This window comes from Podarcis tiliguerta (assembly GCF_965153285.1).
Source record: "Podarcis tiliguerta genome assembly, chromosome: 12".
Taxonomy (NCBI): Eukaryota; Metazoa; Chordata; class Lepidosauria; order Squamata; family Lacertidae; genus Podarcis; species Podarcis tiliguerta.
In genome coordinates this window covers 37,565,287-37,587,908 of record NC_139545.1, presented here as the reverse complement: position 1 = coordinate 37,587,908, position 22,622 = coordinate 37,565,287, and the positions used below count along the sequence as shown (strand labels likewise).

The 22,622-nt window shown below is 42.0% G+C and overlaps 1 protein-coding gene across 1 annotated transcript in view; it reads left to right on the top strand.

The window, feature by feature from the left end:
• The window catches only part of DNAJC1 (DnaJ heat shock protein family (Hsp40) member C1), a gene marked incomplete at its 3' end in the record, with an annotated part of 71,526 nt that overhangs the window by 47,937 nt on the left and 967 nt on the right, over positions 1-22,622 (top strand). Inside the window, exons 9-11 of the mRNA XM_083407198.1 lie at positions 15,261-15,380; positions 21,277-21,325; positions 22,315-22,622. Coding sequence (XP_083263324.1) covers positions 15,261-15,380; positions 21,277-21,325; positions 22,315-22,622 — 477 coding nt within the window. The remainder of the gene's footprint in view (positions 1-15,260; positions 15,381-21,276; positions 21,326-22,314) is intronic.

The window sequence follows — 22,622 nt, the reverse complement described above, 5'->3', positions numbered from 1 at the left end:
GTTCAGCTACTCAGTTTAGAAATCTTAGTTGATAAATCTTATATGAGTTTTAGTTGGCCAATCAAGTTGATTAAATCACATATATTTGCATATGAATAAAAAATACTTCTGACATAGGAGGAAACACACTTCCCTTGTTTTTTGATGATATTTACATGTATCACAGCAGGTAGTGTCTCAACTACCTGCATTTCCTCACAGATGAGAGGCAATGATGATGTCTGAAACATGTATGCAGCTTTTAAAAATTAGACTCATGCTAGCACATTGAAGTTTTTTTCTTTTTCTATTTGTTTGAGTCTCATTAATTCCTTTATTTTATTTTTTTACAAAAACAACCCCTGTGGCTTCATTTATAGTAGATATATTTGAAACTAATGGTAGGTGTTGCTAAGGCTCAGAACTCTTTCCTCTGGGCCTTCTAAACTATTCCAACTGTGTTTGTGTATTGTGATCTTTCTGGTCAATCCCGTAGGACGGGGCCTGACTTGTGACTTTTAAATATTTGCACTCACCTGAAATTATTTTCTTCCTTCCCCCTACTTTTGCCCAGAATTCATTTTATGGCATGTGATGATCTTCGTTATTTGCAGTCTTTTTATTTTATGTTAGTACTTTTCCTCCTTGAAAGTCAGACCTGTTTATCCTTGCTTTTGAAGGGCACAAAAGCATTTGTGCAAATGTATGTGCAATACTGGACCAAGACAGGAAGCAGTTCATGCCCTATTCTTTTTTAAAGTATAGCCTGAGTCATGAACGTGGAGATGGTTTTACAGGTGTGTGTGTGGGGGGGGTGTGAGGGATGAGGAAGAGGATATGGGAAGAAATTAGACACTTTGTGGGAAACTTATCAGGCCTTCTCACTTCTTGGCTTTTGCTGTTAAAACCTTTAAAAGAAAACAAACACTCGGGCTTTTAGTTAATTAAATCGCTGATTTCCCTCTCGGCTTGCTGCTGCCATATATGTGCATGTTGCTTTTGTTTTGTTGCTGTTAAATTTTGATTTTGTGTTTTATTTATTGCAAGTTTGTACATTGCCTCAGGCAACTTGTCGCTAAGCATAATGTAAATCTGAAAGCTTGGACGAGGAACTCCTAGTCTCCTTCTAATGTGATGATAGAAAGAAATGTGATTTCAGAGGGTTTGAGTAAGGATGTGAACCCTCCCGATTGTGCCTATTTCCTGCATTTGAGCAGCCAGACAATAAGTTCTGCCTGATTCCCCCCCCCCAACCATTTGCCCATCCTAGTACTTCATATTCTGCAGAGTCCCCGCAAACATCTCACCTCACTGTCAAGCAGTTTCAGGATAAACAGTAATGCTCCATTTTTATTAAGTGCTTTGGGTGCCTTTGCAAGATTCAGAGATGCCATCAGTAGGTTCATGAAGAATTAAGTGAAGTTCCCATTGCAGAAAGCTTTTGGATTGATCTCAAATAGTAATCCCTAGTTTAAAACTACCGCATATTTCAGAGAGTCTTCAGTGGGTTGGTTTTTCCCTGTTTTGGGCTGAAAAAAGTCTGGCTGTCTTCCAAACTGAGCTCAATATGGAATCTCTGTGTGTATTTAGTGATTATTAGAACATCATTGCCATGCTAGATTTTGGATATTCTGTTTTGACTTGGATTTAAGAGTAGGATTTTTTAAAGAGCAGTTTATAGCATCCCATAATATGTAGATGTAGGCCTGCCAAGGTCAGTTAGTGCTTTCTTGCCAGTTTTTTTTAAATTATTTGTTAACTAAATAATTCACTAACATAAATATAAAACATCTGAAACACTAAACCATTCTTATGCTGACTTTTTTCTTTCAAGTGAACAGATAACAAGCAGCTAGTTTATTTTCGGCTGCAAGTTCTGTGTTTCGCTTCTTAGCTCTACCAAACCAAATGGATGATGATCTAAGGGTAGATGTTACAAATGACACAGCGTTGCTGCTGAAAAGGTCCTTGTTTTTATAATCCAGCCAATGAAGATTCCGCCTTCTTATATTTATGCCTTTAAGGTCTGTTGGGTTCCTTATGCTCCACCTCAGCTACTGAGATCTTTCAATGAGGTTTGAACTCTACGAGGGACTGAGCCTTTAGTGTGACAGATCCTGCCCCATAGCACTCCTTGCCGGTTTGGCAGAAGTAATCCCTTCTTCCTTTCAAGAGCTGTGCTGTTCAGACAGGCCTTTGGGAAATGTTTTTTTTTTTTTTTTTTAACCAACTGTTCTTTACAGGTGTTTTTATTGACGTTATTGTAGTTTTATGTTACAATGCTACACAGAGCCCTGCTATACATTTCCTATCTTCCATCATGGAGCCCAAGGCAGCACACATGTGGTTTATATAGTTGGCAGGTACTGTCTTCTGTGACCTTGTTTAGTTCTTCTTTTTTATTTTAAAGCCATTCAGACAAGTAGCCATCATCCCACATCCTATGGGAAATAAATTTATTTTGTGGGGTGTGAATGTTTCATTTCGGTGGTGTTGAACTGATGTGGGTGATGTTGACTTTTTCTTATGGGAGAGTGAGCACGACTTACCAAAACTTGTGCATTTTGAAAATATTGCTCTTGCTATAGCCTTCCGGCACCTGCCTTATGACAGGCCAAACACAATGCAACCCATAGATTATTTGATCTACATGCCTGAGTGTCCTATAATCAAATTTACTAAAGAGTATTTCACATCTTTTCTGAATTAAAACAATTGCCTGGAAGCTAATCAGAAATAAATGAGTTAATGCTTTCTGCTAAGTGCTACCAATTATATTGGCCTTTCAATTAAAAATTGCCTTTTAATTTCTTTTCCTTAAAATGGACTTGAGTATTTATGAACTATTTCTAATTGTGATGCTTTCTTTCCTCTTGAGCACTTGGTGCAGCATCAGGAATTTATGATTTGCAGAACAATAGGAGACATCTCTCTACATTGTTGTTGTTTGCAAAATACAGCATACACTCCAATGTATATACAAATAGATATTTTCAATTTATCCCTTTAATGTTTTGAAAGTGAAGAAAATAACATTGTCTATCCACTATTGTATGAAAAATGTACTGTTAGCACTAAATAATAGCCACTTCAAAAGCTGCTTATATTTTGAATTTTTCCACAGTAAAATTGGATCCCAAAGGATTTCTTGTGACTTGAAGCACTGAAACCACTTTTATGGCTCTGTGCTCATACTAGAACCCAGCCCTAACACCCATACAATATTCCAATCCTCCTTCTACCTATGTAAAGCCTTTTCACGGCACAGGGGGAAGGGAGCTGCTTACATTTAGCATTGTAATGCAAAAGGAGTTAAATAATAGTTAAGTCCAAGCTGAACTACTATTTCTTTGATGGACATAGCCAGGCTAAAATGGTGATGGGGAGAGGTGTGCCTGGTATGGTCTATTGGAGGAGAGGCAGACAGCAAGTAATATAATTGTTCTGTGCTGAACAACTGACAGGCCATGTGAAGCACAATATATAGGTGAGGTCTTTTTTTGTTTGTTCGTTTTTGGTCGAGATCAGAATATATTGAAGATCCATCAATAATGCCAGGCTAATGTAAGCTGAACCTTACAGCATGCTCAGTGTGTTAGGCTACCTAGAAACTAAGTTTGTGTTTTGTTTTCATCTTGCTGTTCACTATGTCTCTTACTCCCTGCCTTATACTGGAAGTTGTCTGGATGCTTTTGATCACTAGGGTTGACTTTTCCCAAGCTAGGAACTCCAGCAACATGTTCCAAGGTTTGTGCAACTGGGAATAAGGCAAGGACAGAGGCCGGCTCTTGCATCCAGCAGCAATCTGCTGGTGGCTTCCCAAGTCCCAGGATAAAAGCTTGAAGGCACCTCAGTGGCTTAGAGGTTTATGAGCTTAGATGGTGGTACTATACACACAGGTCCCACTTTCTGAACTCAGTGTGTTCACAGGAAATTGTTCACTAGGTGAGCATTCGTATAATGAGCTGGTGCTTTCCGTTACTTCCTATGGGGACATTTCTAATCCGTGATTTGTCTGTTCTCTCTCTCCTTTCCTCCATGCTTTCTGCTGAAAACTGCTGCAGCCAATCAGCAGAAGCCAAACAAAGGAAAAATGGGTTTTTCTGACCCCTCTTGTTCCTTGATTTGTCCAGTCTCTCCCCCCGCCCCCGCCTTCTTCCTTAAATGGCAGGTGCAGGCAGATGACTCCATGACACCAAGTCCTGTTATAAAATCCTCACTGTGTGAAACCATGTCATCCGTGTCTGGATTCCTAGGACTTTCAAACAGCCTTTTGGTGAAAACAGATAGCATTTGCTTCTTTTTTTAAGTGGTGACCGTAATACATTAACATTGGCTGGTTTGGGCTTTTGAACTGTATCCAAGCACCAACATGTTAAACTTGTGAAACAATTTTGAAGATTGTTGCATCTTTTTTTAAAAAAGTAACACTGCCAGTTCATAAATGTTTCCAATAGGACATGTAGATTTTTGTATCTGTACTTTGGTATGTATGCTGTGGCTCTGCATAGATCTTTATATTGCTACCTTTTGCTCTCTCTCTCTTTTTTATTCGTTTCCATTTAGAATAAATTATGACAGAATTATTTAAAATAGTTACTAGATCAGAAATCAGTGAGTTATGCTTTAAATTAATCTGAAAATAATACTTTATTCTTCTAGAACCGTATCTGAATTTAACCATTTTTTTTCATTCTTGCTATAATAAGCATCTTTACCGTAGATGAAAAATGAGGGTTCGTGAAATAAATACCAAGGTATAATTTTGTTGCTTGCTAGCTAGTGTGTAATGTCCTCTGCAATTCTGAGAATATGAAAATGGTAAACAGGGGTGACTAATTTAGCATAGCAAAGACTTGCCTGGTTAATAATTTGCACAACTGGGCTTTCTTTGTGATCCTAATAAATCTATATATGTTCTGGTTCTTCCTACTGATAGCCTTTTTGTCATCTGCCACATGCATATCAATTGTAGCTGACTTGGATGAGGTTTAAGAGCAAGATGAATGAGTTGCCAAGGGAATCTGGCCTTAGGTTTTTTGTGGGGGGTTTTTTTGGAAATCAGTTTTGTCTCAGGACTACAGCAAATACTGAGAATGAGCCAGGACTAAATAAAGCATGCGTATAAAATTGGACCAGTGCAAATATAATTGTGGACACACTATAGATCTGGATAATATTACAGGGCAATGATTATCAACATTATAAACAGTTGCCATCGACGAAAATGCTGTAATAGGCTTATTCTACATAATTGAAAACAACTACTATAAATTAATCTGGCCAACATTGTAAAGTATTCAGAAACAGCATGGCTCAGAAATAAGCGTCTTAATTACGCTCTGTCTTGAGACCTGGTGGGGATACTCAGGAGATAGGAATGTCAGAATTGATATGTACTTAATTGGCCTAATTAATAATAGCCTCAAAGTAAAAAAAAAATGTGACTGCAATGCCTGCTTTAATAGATTAAAAAGAAGCAGGATTTTCTTCATAGAAACTGTATTCACATCAATCATGTTTGTTGTACCAATCTAGATCAAACATGACTAAATGGGAGATTTTTATGCCGCAATGTCACAGGCAGTTTAGGCTGCCTGGTTAGATTGGGATAAGGTTGTGGATAGCTGGAAAGTAGCTTGAGTGACAGAGAAAGCAATAATTCTCCATCTCACTAGAGCTGGATGAGTTCTTTATGCTGTCGTAATCCATTGCTTATTACTTGTTTGGGATTCATATTCATATTCTCTCTTCCTCTTTCCCCACTGCTTCTTTTAAAAGGAAAGAACGGGGTGGGTTTTTCATGCAGATCCTGTTACGTTATTAGCCAGTTTTGTTCTAGTACTTGCCAATTTGTATATTAAAAAATGCTTGCTAAATTGTACCTTTCAGGGGAGGGCAGGTATAACATCTGTGTCAGTGAAAGATGCTGTACGTAGCCAGGACCGGCAGGGATTGCTGAGCGCAGCCTTTGATCCACGCTGCCTAATAAAGGATTGCTGGACCAGTGGCGAACTGGGAGGGGCATGGGAGGGTTAGGTAGAGATCTAAGCTGCTTTAGTGCACACCTTCAAGACGTGCACTGAAAACATCAAACCCATGCAGGTGTACCTGCCAAGTAGCAATGATTACCTGCCTCTTTGGCAAGCGTACCTGTATGAAGAAGTCATGGGCTTGATCTTGTCTGTGTCCATTTGCACAACGCCGTGTACACGCTCCCTGTGAAGTATGTACTTCACAACACCAAAGAATATATGAAGTGACACTAGGCTGCTGGATTGAGTGTTCAAGTCCAGGGGGCAGAATCTCATACAACCAGAGCAGGCACTTACTGCCAAAAAACCTCACAAGAAATCTGGTAAAAAGGATCGGTGGGGTGATTTTTACGTGGAAATACAGTGTTTCCCAACCTTGGGCCTCCAGCTGTTTTTGAACTACAATTCCCATCATCCCTGACCACTGGTCTTGCTAGCTGAGGATTATGGGAGTTGTAGTCCAAAAACAGCCCAAGGTTGGGAAATGCTGCAGTAGAAGGAAGAGGTTCCTGGACCCTTTCCTCCTCTCCTTTCCTGCAGCACTTTCAGCTTCATTCGAATCACTTTTCTGCTATGTAGAGGAGGGCTATATTAACTACCTACTTTCCCGCTTTGGACATGCCCCCCCCCCCCCGGCTAATAGGCATTTGGTAGCAACTTAGATTTGAAGACTCAGATCTGCTGTTGCTTGTAGCTTCTTCCGGATAGCCCTGTGCATCTGCTTTGGATAAAACATGAGTTCCAAGGCAAAGCAAGCTGCTTCTTAGGTATTTGGATCACGTCTGAACCTCAGCAACTGATCTGCAAGTGGTCGAAACCAAAGCAGACTGCTCCCAAATCCTTGGACCTGCTTTAGTGGGTGGTTTGCTGCTGTAAGCCCCACTCAATGCATTTTTCTAAAACTTCCTGCAATCATTCCATAAAAGGAAAATAGCGGAGAAGGGAGGGAGAAAAAGCGGGGTGTAGTTTTGTGAGTGACGGCTCTGACTTCAAATCAGGGAATGACTTCACCAGAACTCTCCAATCACCATGCTTTGGGGGAGGGATACTGAAGAGTAACATATTGGGAAAGCATTCTGTTTTTTCGCTGCCCTTTGCTTGTTAACACTCTTAAGAACAGCAGCATTTGAAAGAGTTTGGAGAAGTTGGTGGTTGTGTTTTGCTTGTGCAATCTTCCCTTGTTCCAATCCGTGCATTACTCTTACTGTTGTCTGTGCCTGCCTAGAGCATTATGCCCATCTCTCATTCTGGCCTTAGTAGCATTTGACTGAGCTTGCATTAATTGTAGGTCTCCGTGTGTCTGTGAATGTATGTTATTAGTATAGCATCTGTCTGTTTCTGTGTTCTTTTTGTGGTTGTCTGTCTCCCTGCCTCTCACACACTCTCCAGTGCTGTTACAGAGCGCGATTGCACCAAACAGCACTAAATCTGTGCATACATTAATATTTTCAATAAAAGTGTCTCCTATCTCAGGTTTTTATTGGGAAAACTCAGGTTGCCCACAAGGCAATTTCTGGGAGGCAGTAGAGTTGGCGACATCAGTTCTCACACAACCCATCAATGTTTAGATGAGCTTCACACACACACACACACACACACTACACCTGTGCACCTGGAATTTGGCTCTGTCTTCTCAAAATATTCCTATGCCTGTGCACACCTCTGCTAGTGTAGTCAGATGAAGCATTAGGTGGCAGTTGTTGGTTTCACTTCTGTGCAGTAGCTATATGCTAGAATGACTTTGTTCAGCTACTGAATATCCTGAATGCTACATCGAGTGGGATTTAGAACTACTATTTTTAATTCTGCACTTGCTGCGTGTGCAGGCACCTCCAAATCTCAAAACAGAATAAAAACCAAAACACTGAACTTGAACATTGGCGGGGGGGGGGGGGGGAGAGTACAATGCCATTTTCTTTAAAATCTCCTGCAGAAGTTTAAACATATATCAATGGCTTTGAAATGTCTTTGGAGACATCTGCTGAAGTTGCTGGCTGCTTGCTTTTGCTTTGCAGCACAGGAACTTCCCCAGCCTGGTGATTTGGTTTCGCCTGCATTCAGGGGAATCCTCATTTGGCCCTGGAGAATTGGGTCCAAGGCAGAGCTGCTGGCTTTTCCCTTTCCGTTTTTCAAAGTGTAGGAGGAAGTCTGCCCCAAAGCAACTTGTACGGAGGCTGCTGTTTTCATCTGAACACACAGCTTCTGGCTAATTGCCCCTGAGGGCATGCTTAGCAGCAGACATAAGCTATGCCTGGCCTGGTCCCACCCCCTGCCCGCAAGGCCTCCCTTGGATTGTTGCTGGTGGTCATCCTGTCAAGTCAAGCAAGCCTCCTCATAATGCCATTGTGAAGTGGGCTTTATTATCGCTGCTTAAATGGGAAGAAGGCCCAGGCACCATGGACACCTGTCTCTTTCCAAGGTTAAACACCAAGACAGATTCCAGGTGTCTTTCCTGTTTTGGCAACACTGCTAATCCCGGTATCATTCTGCACCCTTTGATACTATTGTCTCATGTTAGAAGTGTATATACAATAGTACACTCTCTTAATGCATATTTCCAGTGTATTAAAAACATCTAAATGATTCCTTATGAAATCTCAATTGTAGCCCTGTGCCTCCTTCCTCCTTTGGTCTCCTGGATTTTATTCGTCTGCCTGCAGTGTAAATAAAACCATGCACTGCACCATCTGTCACAGAGTGGATGGTTTTTAAACAGTAGCAAAGTGAAGTTTGGCAGCTTACTTTGATTGGAGATTTTATTTTAAAAATCAGTCAAACTTTTTATTTTTTTACTTTTGTATCAACTTTGGACCTCTTACGTTTCTTAGTCTGGGATAATCCTGGTGGTGGGGTTTTCATAATAAACATTTTATTTTATTTAAATAGTTCATTTCTGGAATCCCAATGGAGCTTGTACAGTCATTGTGAAGCTTTCCCCATAATTGTATTTCCATACTAAAAAAAAAGTCTTAACCTGATGAATTTCTGCCTCCCATACAGTTAAAGTCACAAGAACCTTGTCTCCCCACCCCACCCCAGTGCTAAGCCTAAACCAAAACATAGGCTATCCCTTTAAACACAGAAACTTCCATGTAGTCCATTGAAATGTAAATTAACTATACAGTGAATTCTTATGAGTGTTCTTTAGTTCCTGCACACCAGCAGATGTCCCTAAGACTCTTTGCAAAGTTTTCATATTTGCCTTTTGGGGGAAGGAGAGATTTTTTCACATCCACCCACAATCATTGTATAGTAGTACTTGCATAGAATAACTTCTAGCGACTACCTGATCTCAAACAAGCCGACTACAGTGGTACCTCGGTCTACAAACAGCCCTGTTAACGAACTATTGGGTGAACGAACTCCGCAAAACTGGAAGTCAGTATTCCAGTTAGTGAACTTTGCCTTGGAAGATGAATGGAAGACGAACAGTGGAAGGGCACCAGCGGTGGGAGGCCTCAGTAGGGAAAGCACACCTCGGTTTAAGAATGCTTTGGTTTGAGAATGGATTTTCAGAACGAATTAAGTTCATAAACCGAGGTACCACTGTACTGGAAAGATGTGTCCTGGTTACTAGGGAAAAAGGAAGGGCAAACTACAGAGATTCTAAGGACTAGAAGGGGGAAAGACAGAATTGGGGGGGGGGCTGCCTTACAGGGTAGTGGGAAATAGTTCTTTAGAGCTCCAGGAATTCCTCTGGACTGGTCTCCAATCAATCACTTACCAAGTCACAACTCTGACTTCACTCCTTTGTGAACCTGTCAGTGATTTCAGCTGTCAGGCTTGACTCATTTCACAGAAGTGACTAGGACCGGTGCCCACACATTTTGCTTCATAACTTTCTTTCTAGTGGGGCTAGAGACTTTTTTAAACAATTGAAAGCAGTGGCCACGCAAGGAATGTTTCCTATCAGCAGAAGCAGCATATCTGGTTGAAGGCAGAGCTCATACCAAGCCCACAGACAGGAGGCAAGCTGCCCCACATAGGGATGAAGAAGGCAAAATCAGGGTTGTAGAAAGCTGAAAGATATGTGGGCACTAGGATTAAGGAGCAGATTTTTTTGGGGGGGGGAGCTTAGCACAAGGCGTAGAGCAGGGCTCACCAAGCTCTTGGCTCCTGCAATGGCCTCTGCTTGAACAGTTAGAATGGTCAGGAATATTATCTCACCTGGTTGTAGCTGCTTTGAACTACAACTCCCATCAGCTCCAAGCAACACAGGAGTCCAAAACATTTGAGGAGCACCAGGTTGAGGAAGGCTGTACTGGAGGGAGCAAAAATAAGCCGGCAGGTATATAGTAGAAAGGTGGAATGTAAATTTCTGTGTGGATAAATAAATAGTGTCGTAATTAATTTTTTTTTTAATTGTAAATTGTTACCGCAGGAACAAGAACGCTTTCCTCTCTATTAAAATGCAGCAGTACTACAACTGCCCACAGTTGTAAACCTCTTAGTAAATGACAGGTTATAAGAGGGCAGTGTGTGAAATTTTAAAACATATTTGCTGTTTTCTTGGAATATTTGAAATGTATGTGTATGGTATTTAAAAGGTATTTAGAGCAACCATAAGAGCAGGGAGCACAGCACCAAACCCCCAGTTAACTGCTAAAAGCTTATATTCAGTATGAAAAAAACCTCGTTCAGTAAATTTCTTTAAAATGTTATTTGACCAGCTGATATGAATATTTATAGCTGTGAAAGTAATCTGTTTTTAATTTTTGTGTTAAAAACGGTTCCCCGTGTCTCTGTTTGCCTCCCCCTTCTTTTGAGTGTGTTGTGTTCAGTGTGGAGAGCTAATCCCAAAGCACTGTCTTTCTGATGTAAAATCTGAATGCTTGTGTAGACACAACAGCTGTCCCCTCACCATGTGGCATCTTCCATCACTCTACTGTAGAGATGAGTTTTGGCCCAGTGTTTCAGTAATATTGGACAAACATGGTTTTAAGTGGCAAAGGCTTATGCTTACACATTCATCTGACTCTGACTCCAGAGCAGTACAGGGAGAATAAATTCACAGTGTTGCCACCCTCCTAGCTGCTTATAGCAGTGGAGTCACAGGGGGTTATCTTAAAGACACCGTTTACTGTTGTGGAAGAGCTGTAAATTCACCAACCCTTAAGAAGAACAAAATAAAAGCCTGTGTGTGTGTGTGTGTGTACCTGCACCCGCATGAGTGTGTACATGTTTATGTATATTGAAGGTGGATGTGTATGCTTCCAGGGTTATGGAGGCCTGTTCTTTTAGCGATTAAAATAAAAGACAAGCTTTCTTTATATCTGAATTTATTTTGGTAAGAAATGATCAAAGCAACATATGAACAAGTTTACTTGAATGTAAATTCAAATATACAAAGTTTAGCGGCTCACTTGAGAACGAATTCATCAGATCTTTTAAAGGTGTTTCTAGGAACATAGAAGCTGCTGCTTTATAACGAGTCAGCATCATTGTTCCATCTACATTGATTTGCAGTTATTCTCCATAATTAAAGAGAGAGGGTTCCCTACCTAGAAAAGCCCAAGGTTGAACCCCAGACTTGCAAAGCAGATTCTCTACAGCCCTTCCCTATATTCCTGTTGTCAGTGCTGTAGATGTTTATTATGCCAGTTCAGTCATAGCTAAATCCTAGCTGTCAAGGTTCTACTTAATACTTTCAGCAACATTCTAATAAACATGTTTCTTTTGTCCATAGACTTTTAAAAGATCTCCTGCCCCCTGATTCAAATATGATCTTTTAGCCGAAGCCATTCATAGCCCACATAAATAGCCAGACTAGTCCATTTAGCAGTGTTGGCTTAAATGAAATGATTTAACTTTGGGGGGAAATGTTGAAGATTTGGAAGAAACTTTCCCACTTCTTCTCAGAATATGGAAACTCATAGTTTAAATTGAGGGCTTTGCTTAACTATTGGTATGTTGATTGTAGCCCCTGGGGCTCAGAAGTAATATATAAGTTAGGCCTGGCATTATATCTTCCAGATAGTGAAGGAATTTGTGTTTGCAAGGAAGGAAGTCGGGAAGTTTAATGTTTTGGGTATGTGTGCATCTCCGCCTCTGCATCCAAAGGGTTCAAGGGAAAGTTGCAATCTCTCTGTCTCTCATTTTATCTCCTCCTCCACAATCTTGTGAGAGAAGCTGGGGTGGGGGGAAGAGAGTGAACTGCCCAAGGCCACTGACTGAACTTTGTCTGAGAACGGCTTTTCTCTAAAATATTATGAGCTCAGCACATGGGACTGCTTTTATGCTTAGGGCTTTTGTGGTGGGGCTCTCCTCCCAGGGTCCTCTCACATACCGCAAAAGCCACTCTAGGGGTTGTATCCCATAATAAGTCCTGTTCCAAGTAGACGAACGGGAACTAAGCAATGTGGCTAATGCAGATCCATTGATTTCAGTGGGTCTGCTCTGCGTATAATTCAGTTGGGTACAAACCCTGTAAATCAGAGACCCTCTGAAGTGGCATCCCTGCACGCTGTGATAAGCAGCAGCTGCAAGGAGAAATTGGTGTAATTCCAAAGTATGTTGAGAAGCACTTTAGGTGGAGACGGGAAGCTGTGTCCCTCTAAGAGTTGTTGACCACTGGTGACCTTGACTGAGGAGCTGGAAGTCCAACAATGTCTGGGGAGCCATGGGATTCCTATCCCTGACTTCATGTGTTCTTCAAATGCTTGCCTTTGATAGTACCACCTAACTTTATTTTTAACAGTGTGGATCTGTTTGTCACTTAACTTTTTACTTGGAAAGGCAAATCTAACAAAGAAAAGTCTTGTCCGATCAATATTTGTGCCGAGAATTCAAAGTGGGGAATTTTTCGTTCAGCGTGTTCTTTTGAATACACTAAGTTTTAAGTAATGATGGGCAGTTAATTATTAGTGTTAGGAAACTAGGCTGCAAAGCAACTGTCTCTTGTGTTCTTAAATGTCGTCTGTGTGAAAGACAATTTGTGGAATTGCTCCATTTCCTACTATCTCCCCACCGTTTCAGGTTGTTCAAAAGCTTTGCAGACTTTCACACTATTAGACTTATGTTTGGCTATGTGGTATTGAAAGCTTTTGATAGCAAGAAAAAGAAAAAACAGTTTCTCCCTGTTCTTTTGTTTTTACACTGACTTCTCGGAACACTTATCTCCGCTTGAAGAAATGCTGAATAGCAACAAGCACACTTGACATACTTTCTGCCAACTCCCCAGGTAATGGTATAGGTCAAGATCCAAGAGCCACATTCCTAGCTCAAGGGACCCTGCAGAATTTCAGTGTCTCCCTTTCTGACAGCATCAACCCCTTCCCCCCTCCTTGCCCCCAGCCAAATCTTATAGCAGCTTCACAAACCCGATATAGTGCAAATTGCTACAGGAGCAGTGGGATGTTCGAAATCCCACCAAGTACGTAATAAGCCATTGTACACATCTGAGAGGGCTTTTTGGATCCTGGCCAAGAGCACATGATACTTGGGTAGTGAATTTTACATTAAATATCTATAAGTGCCTCTTTCTGGGGGGGGGGGGGGGAGCATGGTGCAACAGAAAGATCTATTACTTGCACTGGAAATTAGCTGCCTTTACCTGATCCAAAGCAATGGCAGTTTCCCACTGCACTGTGTGTGTGTGTGTATACGTACACATATTTCTTTCTTTCCTCCTCCCCAGAAAAAAGTACATCCTTATTGATATATACGTCTGTGTGCCTGTGTCTCCATCCACCCACACAGCCAGTCCTGAATTATTATGGTTGCACAAAAAGTCGCACAGATATGATTTTCAGCATTTGTTGAACAAAGGCATGCACGGACACAAAACAGGGGATGATTGATAAAATCCTTCCCACTATTGGCTATTATTTACTGCTTCTTAAGCGGCAGGCTGTATATTTATGCCAATTTATCTGCTTCAGGGAGCATTCTTGATAGCAGGACAAAGTGAATAAAAGTAGTTTGCTTTGCAAATGAATGCAAATGGCAGAGCCTTTGGGAAGCCTGTTAAACAGGGGCAAGGCACTCTGATTAGGAGTGAAGCTGCCATTTGGACATGGTGAAAAGAGCACGCTTGAGCCATTGATTGGGGGAGACAGTGAAAAGTCAGGGAAGGGCCCCGTTTAAGCTTGTGGTGGAGCAGGCGGACGTCAGCGTGGTTAGAGCACAGTGGGAGAATGACAGGCAGGATTAGTGTCAGGGAGAAGCTTTGCCGTAGCTGTGGAGATGGTCTCTGGGGTCATTCACCTCTGAATGTTGTTCTGTGCTGATGGCTCTGTAATGTAAACTGCTTGGTGCCTGCCTGTTCATTATCGGAAATGGTGATTAGGGGGAGGTATTTGTCATAAAGGGCTCTTTTTAGAAATAAATAGAAATGGGAAGCTGTTGCTTGCTGCCCGTGCCAGTGCAGAGGAAGCCTGGTGCAGATGGCTTTTCTGATGAGAAAAAAAGGGGAAGGTGGAAACAGCTGCTTGCATGTGAATGAATGTTAAGGCTTCTCTATATAGAGCCCCTGCACTCCGGCTTCAAGGTTTGGGGGCTTGATTTGTCATTTTAAAAAAAGAAGAAATTGGAGTTTGGGTTTGTAATTGAGGGAGCATGTGTATTGGTCTCTCTGGAAACAGCTCCCCTGCCCCTAAATGTGCTGTGCTCAGGAGCTATTCATTCCAGGTGCTTCCAATAGATTAACCACCAGAGGTATAAGCAGACGTTGGATGGCCATCTGTCATGGATGCTTGAGCTGAGATTCCTGCATTGCGAGGGGTTGGACTAGATGACCCTTGGGGTCCCTTCCAACTCTACAATTCTGTGATACTAGGACCACTTCCACAAATCCTTTCCTTGTTGGAGAAAAATCTAGGCAGATTCGTTACACCATTAAAAATGCAACAGTGTGGTAGTGTATTGGATTGTGTGGTGCACACAACCACAAATCCAGGGTCTTTCCTAAATTCACTTCCCTAGGGATATGGATTTTACGCACAATTTTGTCATGTTAATACCTTAAAGCATCTGACACTATTAAACATGTTGCATTTGTAGAATTTGTGGGCCCCCGCACGTATGTGTGTCCAAATCATTATAAATAAACTAGACCTGCCAGGTATATGTGTTCCTCTATTCAACAAGCAAAAGTAGGAAGTATTAAGCAAGCTATAAAATAATTGCATTTCCAGTGAACACCTTTTGCATGATTACTTTGCTTTAGTCTTGTGCTCAGTGTCTCTACCCCCTCCTGCCACAGACAAACCCTCCTTGTGTAATGAATGTTCTTCAAATGTTTTACAGGCACCGGAATGGACGGAAGAGGACCTTAGCCAACTGACAAGAAGTATGGTTAAGTTCCCAGGGGGGACGCCTGGTCGATGGGAAAAGATTGCTCACGAATTGGGTCGATCAGTGGCAGATGTGAGTTCACTCGAATTTGCATTGTATGGACAAACCAGAACAAGACAGGCAGTGTAGAAGCCAGACATAGATGGGGTCCAACATTGTCTTTTGAGAGAGGCTGCAATCCTTTTAGGACCTGGAAGTGAACCATTAACTAACTAAGCAAGAAGCAGATGTCAGCTGGTCCCCCTGCTCCACAATTAACAGCTGTAACTGATCAGCTATATGGGGATTCTGGCGCTTAGAGACTCAAGCTACTGTAACCCGATAACAGAAAAACAATGCCAGTTTTAGGCTTTCTGGTAAACCCTCTTTGCTGGAAGAGGACATTTGTGAGACTTAAGTAAAGATAATATTTCTGGTTGGGCCAACCCCCCCCCCTTTCAAAAAACCCTAAATGCAGATCAGCTAATAGTGTTTAGACAGGTGGTATCCATTAATTAAGCTTGGGGTCTCTCTCTCTCTCTCTCTCTCTCTCTCTCTCTCACACACACACACACACACACACACACATACAATGATGGACCTACATCCTAACACAGAATACGGTGATGTGTAAAATGACAAATTTAGCACTTTGTGAGGCAAAACATCCCCTGTTGTTTCTTTTTAAAATGGACTTAAGGAGTTGTAGTTCTTGAGTACTGTTCTGGAAGATAAGAAATTGAATTCTCTTCAGTTCAGAGGCATCAGGGAAAGAGCATGAAAATTAGTTGAACCTCATCAATGGTACTTGGCTGTTGTCACATCTGGGCATTAAGAACATTATCCCATTGCTGGGAGAAGAAGCTGACCTCCGTAACCACTTTGTGTAGCATTGATCACTTTCCCACTAGGGACAGTGTCTCACTAGGCAACAAGTTCTTTAAGAAAGTGTGTCTCCTCAGAGGTTGAGGATGAAAAAACTAGTACTGATCCTGAGAGATGGTGGTTTGAACATTAAGAACATGGGTAGTTGGGTATGCAATAGGCAGGGTGAACTGTCTGCCTAACATGAAGGTTGCAGACAACCCAAGATACAAGCCAGATTTTCAAGGAGCAGCTGTCAGATGTGTCCAGACCACTGTAGTTGCCAGCCTTGTGGCAGACTTGTGACTGTGTAGTCAGAGTTCACTTTGGCTTTCCAGGGATGATAAAGACCAAAGGTATTTTGAGGGAACATAGGAAGCTGCCTTATAACGAGTCCACTGGTCCATCTAGTTCAGTGTTGTTATTACTATTAATTATTATTTTTATATTGTTGTTTTTGTTCAGTATTATTGAAGCCTTGTGGCACACTGCGTCAGTGCGTCTGTTAACCAAAATGTGGGTGGTTTGAGCTGACCCAGTGTTGGCTGTGGGGAGGATTCCTACATTGCAGGGGGTTGGACTAAATGACCCTGAGGGTCCCTTCCAACTCTATGATTTCTATGAAATCTATGACATTGATAAGCAGCAGCTGTCCAGGATTTCAGGCAGGGTGTCCCAGGCCTCCCTGGAGATGCCTTGCTCTGTCACTGGGCTTTAGCCCTTCCCCCCAGTTTAAAAAAACAACCCTCCTTTTTTTCACCTGGCTTATGTTAAGTCAGCTATAATAATCTAAGAATTGCCTTACTGGAGCCCAACCAAAGTCCATTGAATTTAGATACCTCCCCAAACAATGGCCAGCCAGATGACTTACCACTTTTGGTGGTAAGGATCCGTCTCCAGTGGCTGGTAATTGATGATATTGTGCACTTGAATATATATTTATTGGGCTACTGTTATCCCACTTTCTAGCCCCGAGAGCCCTCTCAACGTGGCTTAGCAAAGAGTCTGAAAATTGCGCCCAGATCTAGTACAGGAACAGAAAATGCAGGTGCCTGCATGGAACCAGGGTCTCTCTGGTAGCCTTTTCTGATGTCATAACAGGCAGCAGCTACCACCAGAAATTTCTAAGGAACTGAAATGGAGGTCAGCCACCGAAAGTTGCTCAGCCCGTGATAGAAGCAGTTTTCTACTGCTGGAAGTTGGCAGTTGCCAGGCAACAGCTCCAAGTAAGGATCTCTGAGGAAGTAAAGAAGCTCATTCAGCTGTCATGGCTATCCTTTGTCCATTTGGCCATGACAACAAAAGCCTATGTTCTAATGGTTTTAACATTTTAAAAAAATATGTGTGTGTGTGTATGTATATATGTATATGTGTGTGTGCGTGTACACACACACACACACACACACACACACACACACACAGAGCCAGACCATTGATCCATCTAGCTTTGTATTAAATACACTGACCAGAAGCACCTCTCCCGGGTTTCAGGCGGGGTCTCTTCTACCTGCAGATGCTGGGGATTGAACCTTCTGCATGCAAAGCAGATGCTGTGTCACTGAGCTACGGCCTTTTCTCCCTGTCCACCACCTTAGGCTGTATTTACAGACAGCAGATCACATAATAAAACTTTTCTGGACTATGGGTAGGGTTTTTTTTGGGGGGGGGTGTAGGCGAGTCTTGTGGCTAAACAGTCCACCATTGGAAAAAATCTTTCTGCGCACACTGTACTGCAAAATGGTTATAGACAGTGCTGTTTTTCTAGGAAAAAGAGGTGCCCGAATTTTCCATGAATACCTCCCTTATTCTCTTATAATGGCAATGGTGCCCACCTGAGAGGTGCCAGAACTGAGTTCCAGTGAGTTCCCCCTGGGGGGAAAAGCCCTGGTTAAAGAGGATGTTGTTCACTATATGGTGTTATTTATATAAAGGCCTTTATGAACAATGTCAGTCTTGAGTTTGGCTGCAGGAAAAAAGGTCGTTAACATGAAGTGAGTTTGTGTGCTTTTTACTGTTGGGATAGGGACACGGGTGCCACTGTGGGTTAAGCCACAGAGCCTAGGACTTTGAATCCCCACGACGGGGTGAGCTCCCGTTGCTTGGTCCCTGCTCCTGCCCACCTAGCAGTTTGAAAGCACGTCAAAGTGCAAGTAGATAAATAGGTACCGCTCCGGCAGGAAGGTAAACGGCGTTTCCGTGTGCTGCTCTGGTTCGCCAGAAGCGGCTTAGTCATGCTGGCCACATGACCCGGAAGCTGTACACTGGCTCTCTCGGCCAATAAAGCGAGATGAGCGCCGCAACCCCAGAGTCGGTCACTCTAATGGTCAGGGGTCCCTTTTCCTTTACCTTACTCTTGGGATGAGGAAAATTATGTTGGCTTGTGTTCTTCTCTATTTGTGTTAGCTGCCAGGAATTTGAGAGCCAGATTTGTTTGTTTGTTTGTTTATAGCTTATAAACGAATAAAATGGTTACTACTAGTAGTACGTATAGAAAAATAGAATATTAGGGAATATGTTGGCTACAGTGCCCCCCCCCCCCCGATACCACTTCTGTAGTGAAATACGTAAATGAACTATGCATTGGGCACCCCTTCCTTCTTTCCTGAATCTTTCCTGATTCATTGCACAGGTTCAGCATAGGGAGCAAATTTATTTGCACTACTACTTTTTCCAAGCTGGTTAGATTTTTAAAATGAGGTGTATTCGGATTTTAAGAAGTAAGTAATTAGCTTCTCTATCTTCTGAAGTAGTATTTTACTCCAAAACAATTTTCATCAGTGGCACTGGAGCCTGTTCTCCTTGTTCAGTCATGTGAGGTGTTTTCTTTCCCTTTTTCTTGTTTTCCTGAACCTTCTCTCAATCTGTATGCATTTTTAAAAAAAGGATCCTGCCCAATCTTAATAAGATGATTAGTTTTAGTAGTTTTACAGTGCCTTGGTGTGAAATAAGTCAGGTAACCACTTTATTAGAAAACCCCCCCATCAGCTTAGATCTCCTCAACTCACAACTTACCATGTCAGCTTGATTGTGAGAAATCTCCAGAATCTAAACATTTGAAGCAACTGTGTAACGTCTAAGCCGCTTCACCTCTCCTTTCAAAACAAAGTCCAGACCAAAAACAAAAATCCTCTCAAACCAATCAGTATAATGGGATCACATTTTTATTTGTAAGTGGAAAGATAATGCAGCATTTATTAAATTACTTTCCTGGTTTGGGCTTGTGGTATTAATTAGATTTGTTTTTGTCAAGCGTTTCGATTATGAAAGGGAAGCCTTCCAGTTCTCTTTAATCAGAGTTCCTGCCAGCTGACCCGGTTACCTGTACCAGCACCCCATGTCTGCCTCCACACATCTGTTCTTTGACCCGTTTCCCCCTTGTTGAATTTTTGGCTCTCATTCTTGCCCTCTTACTACTTGAAGAAATAGTTGAACATTCTTCCCCCACCCCTCCTAAACACACTCCCCCCTTCAATGGGTGAGCTCTCCCGGGTTTGGTTAACGAATGGCTCATTTGTTTCAGGCTTCCCCAGCAAGATGAGCTCATTGACAACTGGCTATACTGACTGGGGCTGATGGGAGTCGGAGTCCATCCACATGTGGATGGCCACAGGCAGTTAAAGCTTATGCATTGTTACAGGTTGAACCTATGCAGTCAGAAATAGGTTGAACCTATGCAGTCAGAAATAAGCACTCCTGAGTTGGAAACTGCATAGGATGGCAACAGACATGCATCTGAATATGTATTTATTGGGCTATTGTTATCCCACTGAGAGCCCTCTCAACGCAACTTACCAGAGTCTGAAAATTGTGCTCAAATCTAATACAGGAGCAGAAAACGCCTGGCGTTTGTATGGATCCAGGGTCTCTCAAGGAGCTTTTCCTGGTGTCATAACAGGCAGCAGCTACCACCAAAAACTTCTAAGGCACTTGTGAAAGGTGCCTTGGGAATCATGGCCATTATTTTTTAAAGTTTTTAAAAGGACGCTACTGGTGTTTGTGCAAAGCAGACTCCTGGTTGTTTATTTTAACGTGGTTATTTCACTGTAAGTTTTTCAACTGGCAGCAAAGAGCTCTCCGGTTCCATTCACATGAAATAATATCATTTGCTTGGCTAAGAGGATGTAAACTGATGCTGCTTTGCCTCTGCAGTCACTAATCTCTTATATTCAGGTTGCAATAGCAGATTGATGGGGGATTTGCTGCCTGCATGGAAAAGGGCCCAGGTAGGCAGCAAAACAACAATGGGCAGGTGGGTAGATAGGAGCACACTTTTCTAATTAGTGTGGTGCTTGGCAGTGTGAGGTAAAGGGGGTGCAGTTATAAAAACATCCCATATGTCAAAGAGAAGATAGGGAGATGATTAACTGCCACTGGGCTGTCTAAATTTGAGCTCATGAGTAGAAACACACTACCTTTTAACTTCTGTTACCATGAGGTGTAAAGGGCTCCAGATCTGTGTTAAACATAGTTAGATTAGTATTATTTGAGGGAGAGATTGTCTAGGGAAGTGATCCATGAAGAGAAACTGATTGCTGGTCTTAGGTTTTCTGTTGTTTTCTATTTAAATAAGAGTTTATCTTAAAGAACACTGATTAACTGTTTTGAAAAACAGTATACAATTTCATGCAAATCATGATGCTGTCCCCCTTTTTAAGAGCAAGGTTAAGAGCGTCATCTGGGTGAAATAAGAAATCTTCCTCTTTTCCCTTTCTTATTGGAGTTGGAGCCCTTTGGCCTATAGAGAGAGCCAGTGTGCTGTGGCTGTTTGTTGACTGACTTGTTACACTTCTACCCCATCCTTCCTTTTAAGCAGCTCAGGGCAACGTCCACAATCCTGCCCCACCCGGCTTCTCATCTGGGAGGATTGTTCACAGTTTTGCTTGCAAGACATACACCAGAGTCCATGTTTATTTAATAAAATATTTATTGTAATTATATATCATGCACATTGGGCTTTTAGAATAGCTGAATAGGGATGGAAATGTGCAGCTGGTTTCCGTCAATAGTTCTGGTTATTGGTATTCACTGGACTCTTTGTCTTGATCAGTTTTCTTTGATGTCTTCTTTTAAGCCATCTTACAAAACATATCTATAAATTAAATGCAATCTCTTCCTTCCTAAACAGGTCACCATGAAAACCAAACAGATTAAAGATTCAGTTACGTGCGCTCCTGGTAAGTTTCTACTGCTTCTGTTATTTGTTTCTTGATGCTTAGAGCATAATTAATCTGTGTTAAGTGAGATTGGAGAACATTTAAGCTTAAAAACATTAGTGCCTTGCTGAATCAGATAGTAGTTCAGTATTCTTCCAAGCAACCAGCAGCATCTAGGTGAACTTCCACAAATTTGCCTTTCCTCACTGCCCGCATTCTGCCCACCCCTATTTTGGCCAGTTCCTGGGTCAGATCTCGCCAGCCAAACTTTTTTCAGAGAATAGGAACTCCTGCTCCAGCTATAACATTGCCGCCATGCAGGGTCTTAGCTTGCCTCACCAGACTCGGGGTATTGGGAAATGGCAATGCATTCTCTTCCCATCCCTTATCCCTGCAATGACCTGGGAGTTGAGTGTTCAACTCAAGCCATAATGTTAGAGTGATGTATCTGCAGAATGAAACCTCGCAATCCTTCCTCCACAGCTTTGAGAAACTCAAAATAAACTTAACTGTACTGGCTGCCTCTTCTAGAAAATGATCCAGGCAGAAAGGGACTTGTATATATGCCCTTATTAAGTGGATAATATGAGGCTCTACCCTTCAGTGGTTAGCAGTGCAAAGGACACAGAATAACTAAGGGTACCGTTAGCAGTAGGGGCAATGCAGTTCATTCATTTCAAACCAGTGGAAATTGTGCAGTAGCAGGTGCATGTTAACAAAGGAACCAGGAAACAGTGCCAGATGTTTTAGCATCATACCTAATTGATGCTATTTCTGGATTGCTTAATTCAGGTGTGCCTACCATGGAAACAAAGGAGGAAGTAAAAACAGAAGCCCAAATTCATTATTTTTATGAACTCTTGATTTTTGAGTAGATGTATAAAAAATTTTTCAAGGGTTGACTCAACAATTACTTACTGGGGGGTAACAGTTGCAGAATAAGAATACTATAGGATCAGTTTCCCCTTCCCTGGCTTAAATCATGCTGAAAATGATGCTGTTTCCAACAGGTATTGTTAGGCTGTCAGAGCTGAAAATGTTGGCCCAAAACTCCAAATCCAACAAGGCCAGTGTTAACTTGTCAGATCATATAATCACTCAGCGGGAAAAAGAGGAGGAAGACCTGGAGGAGGACGTGTCAAAGTACAGTTGTGACCCAGAACCAATAGATATGGCAACAGCAGATCAACAAGAGACTGCGATGACTGAAGCCAGACACCGCAGGAGGAAAACAATACCAAAGGGCCCTGAAGTGACACTCCCAGCGATGAAAGAGGCAGCAGAGGACAAATGTAGGGGGAAGCGCCAGAAGGACTTT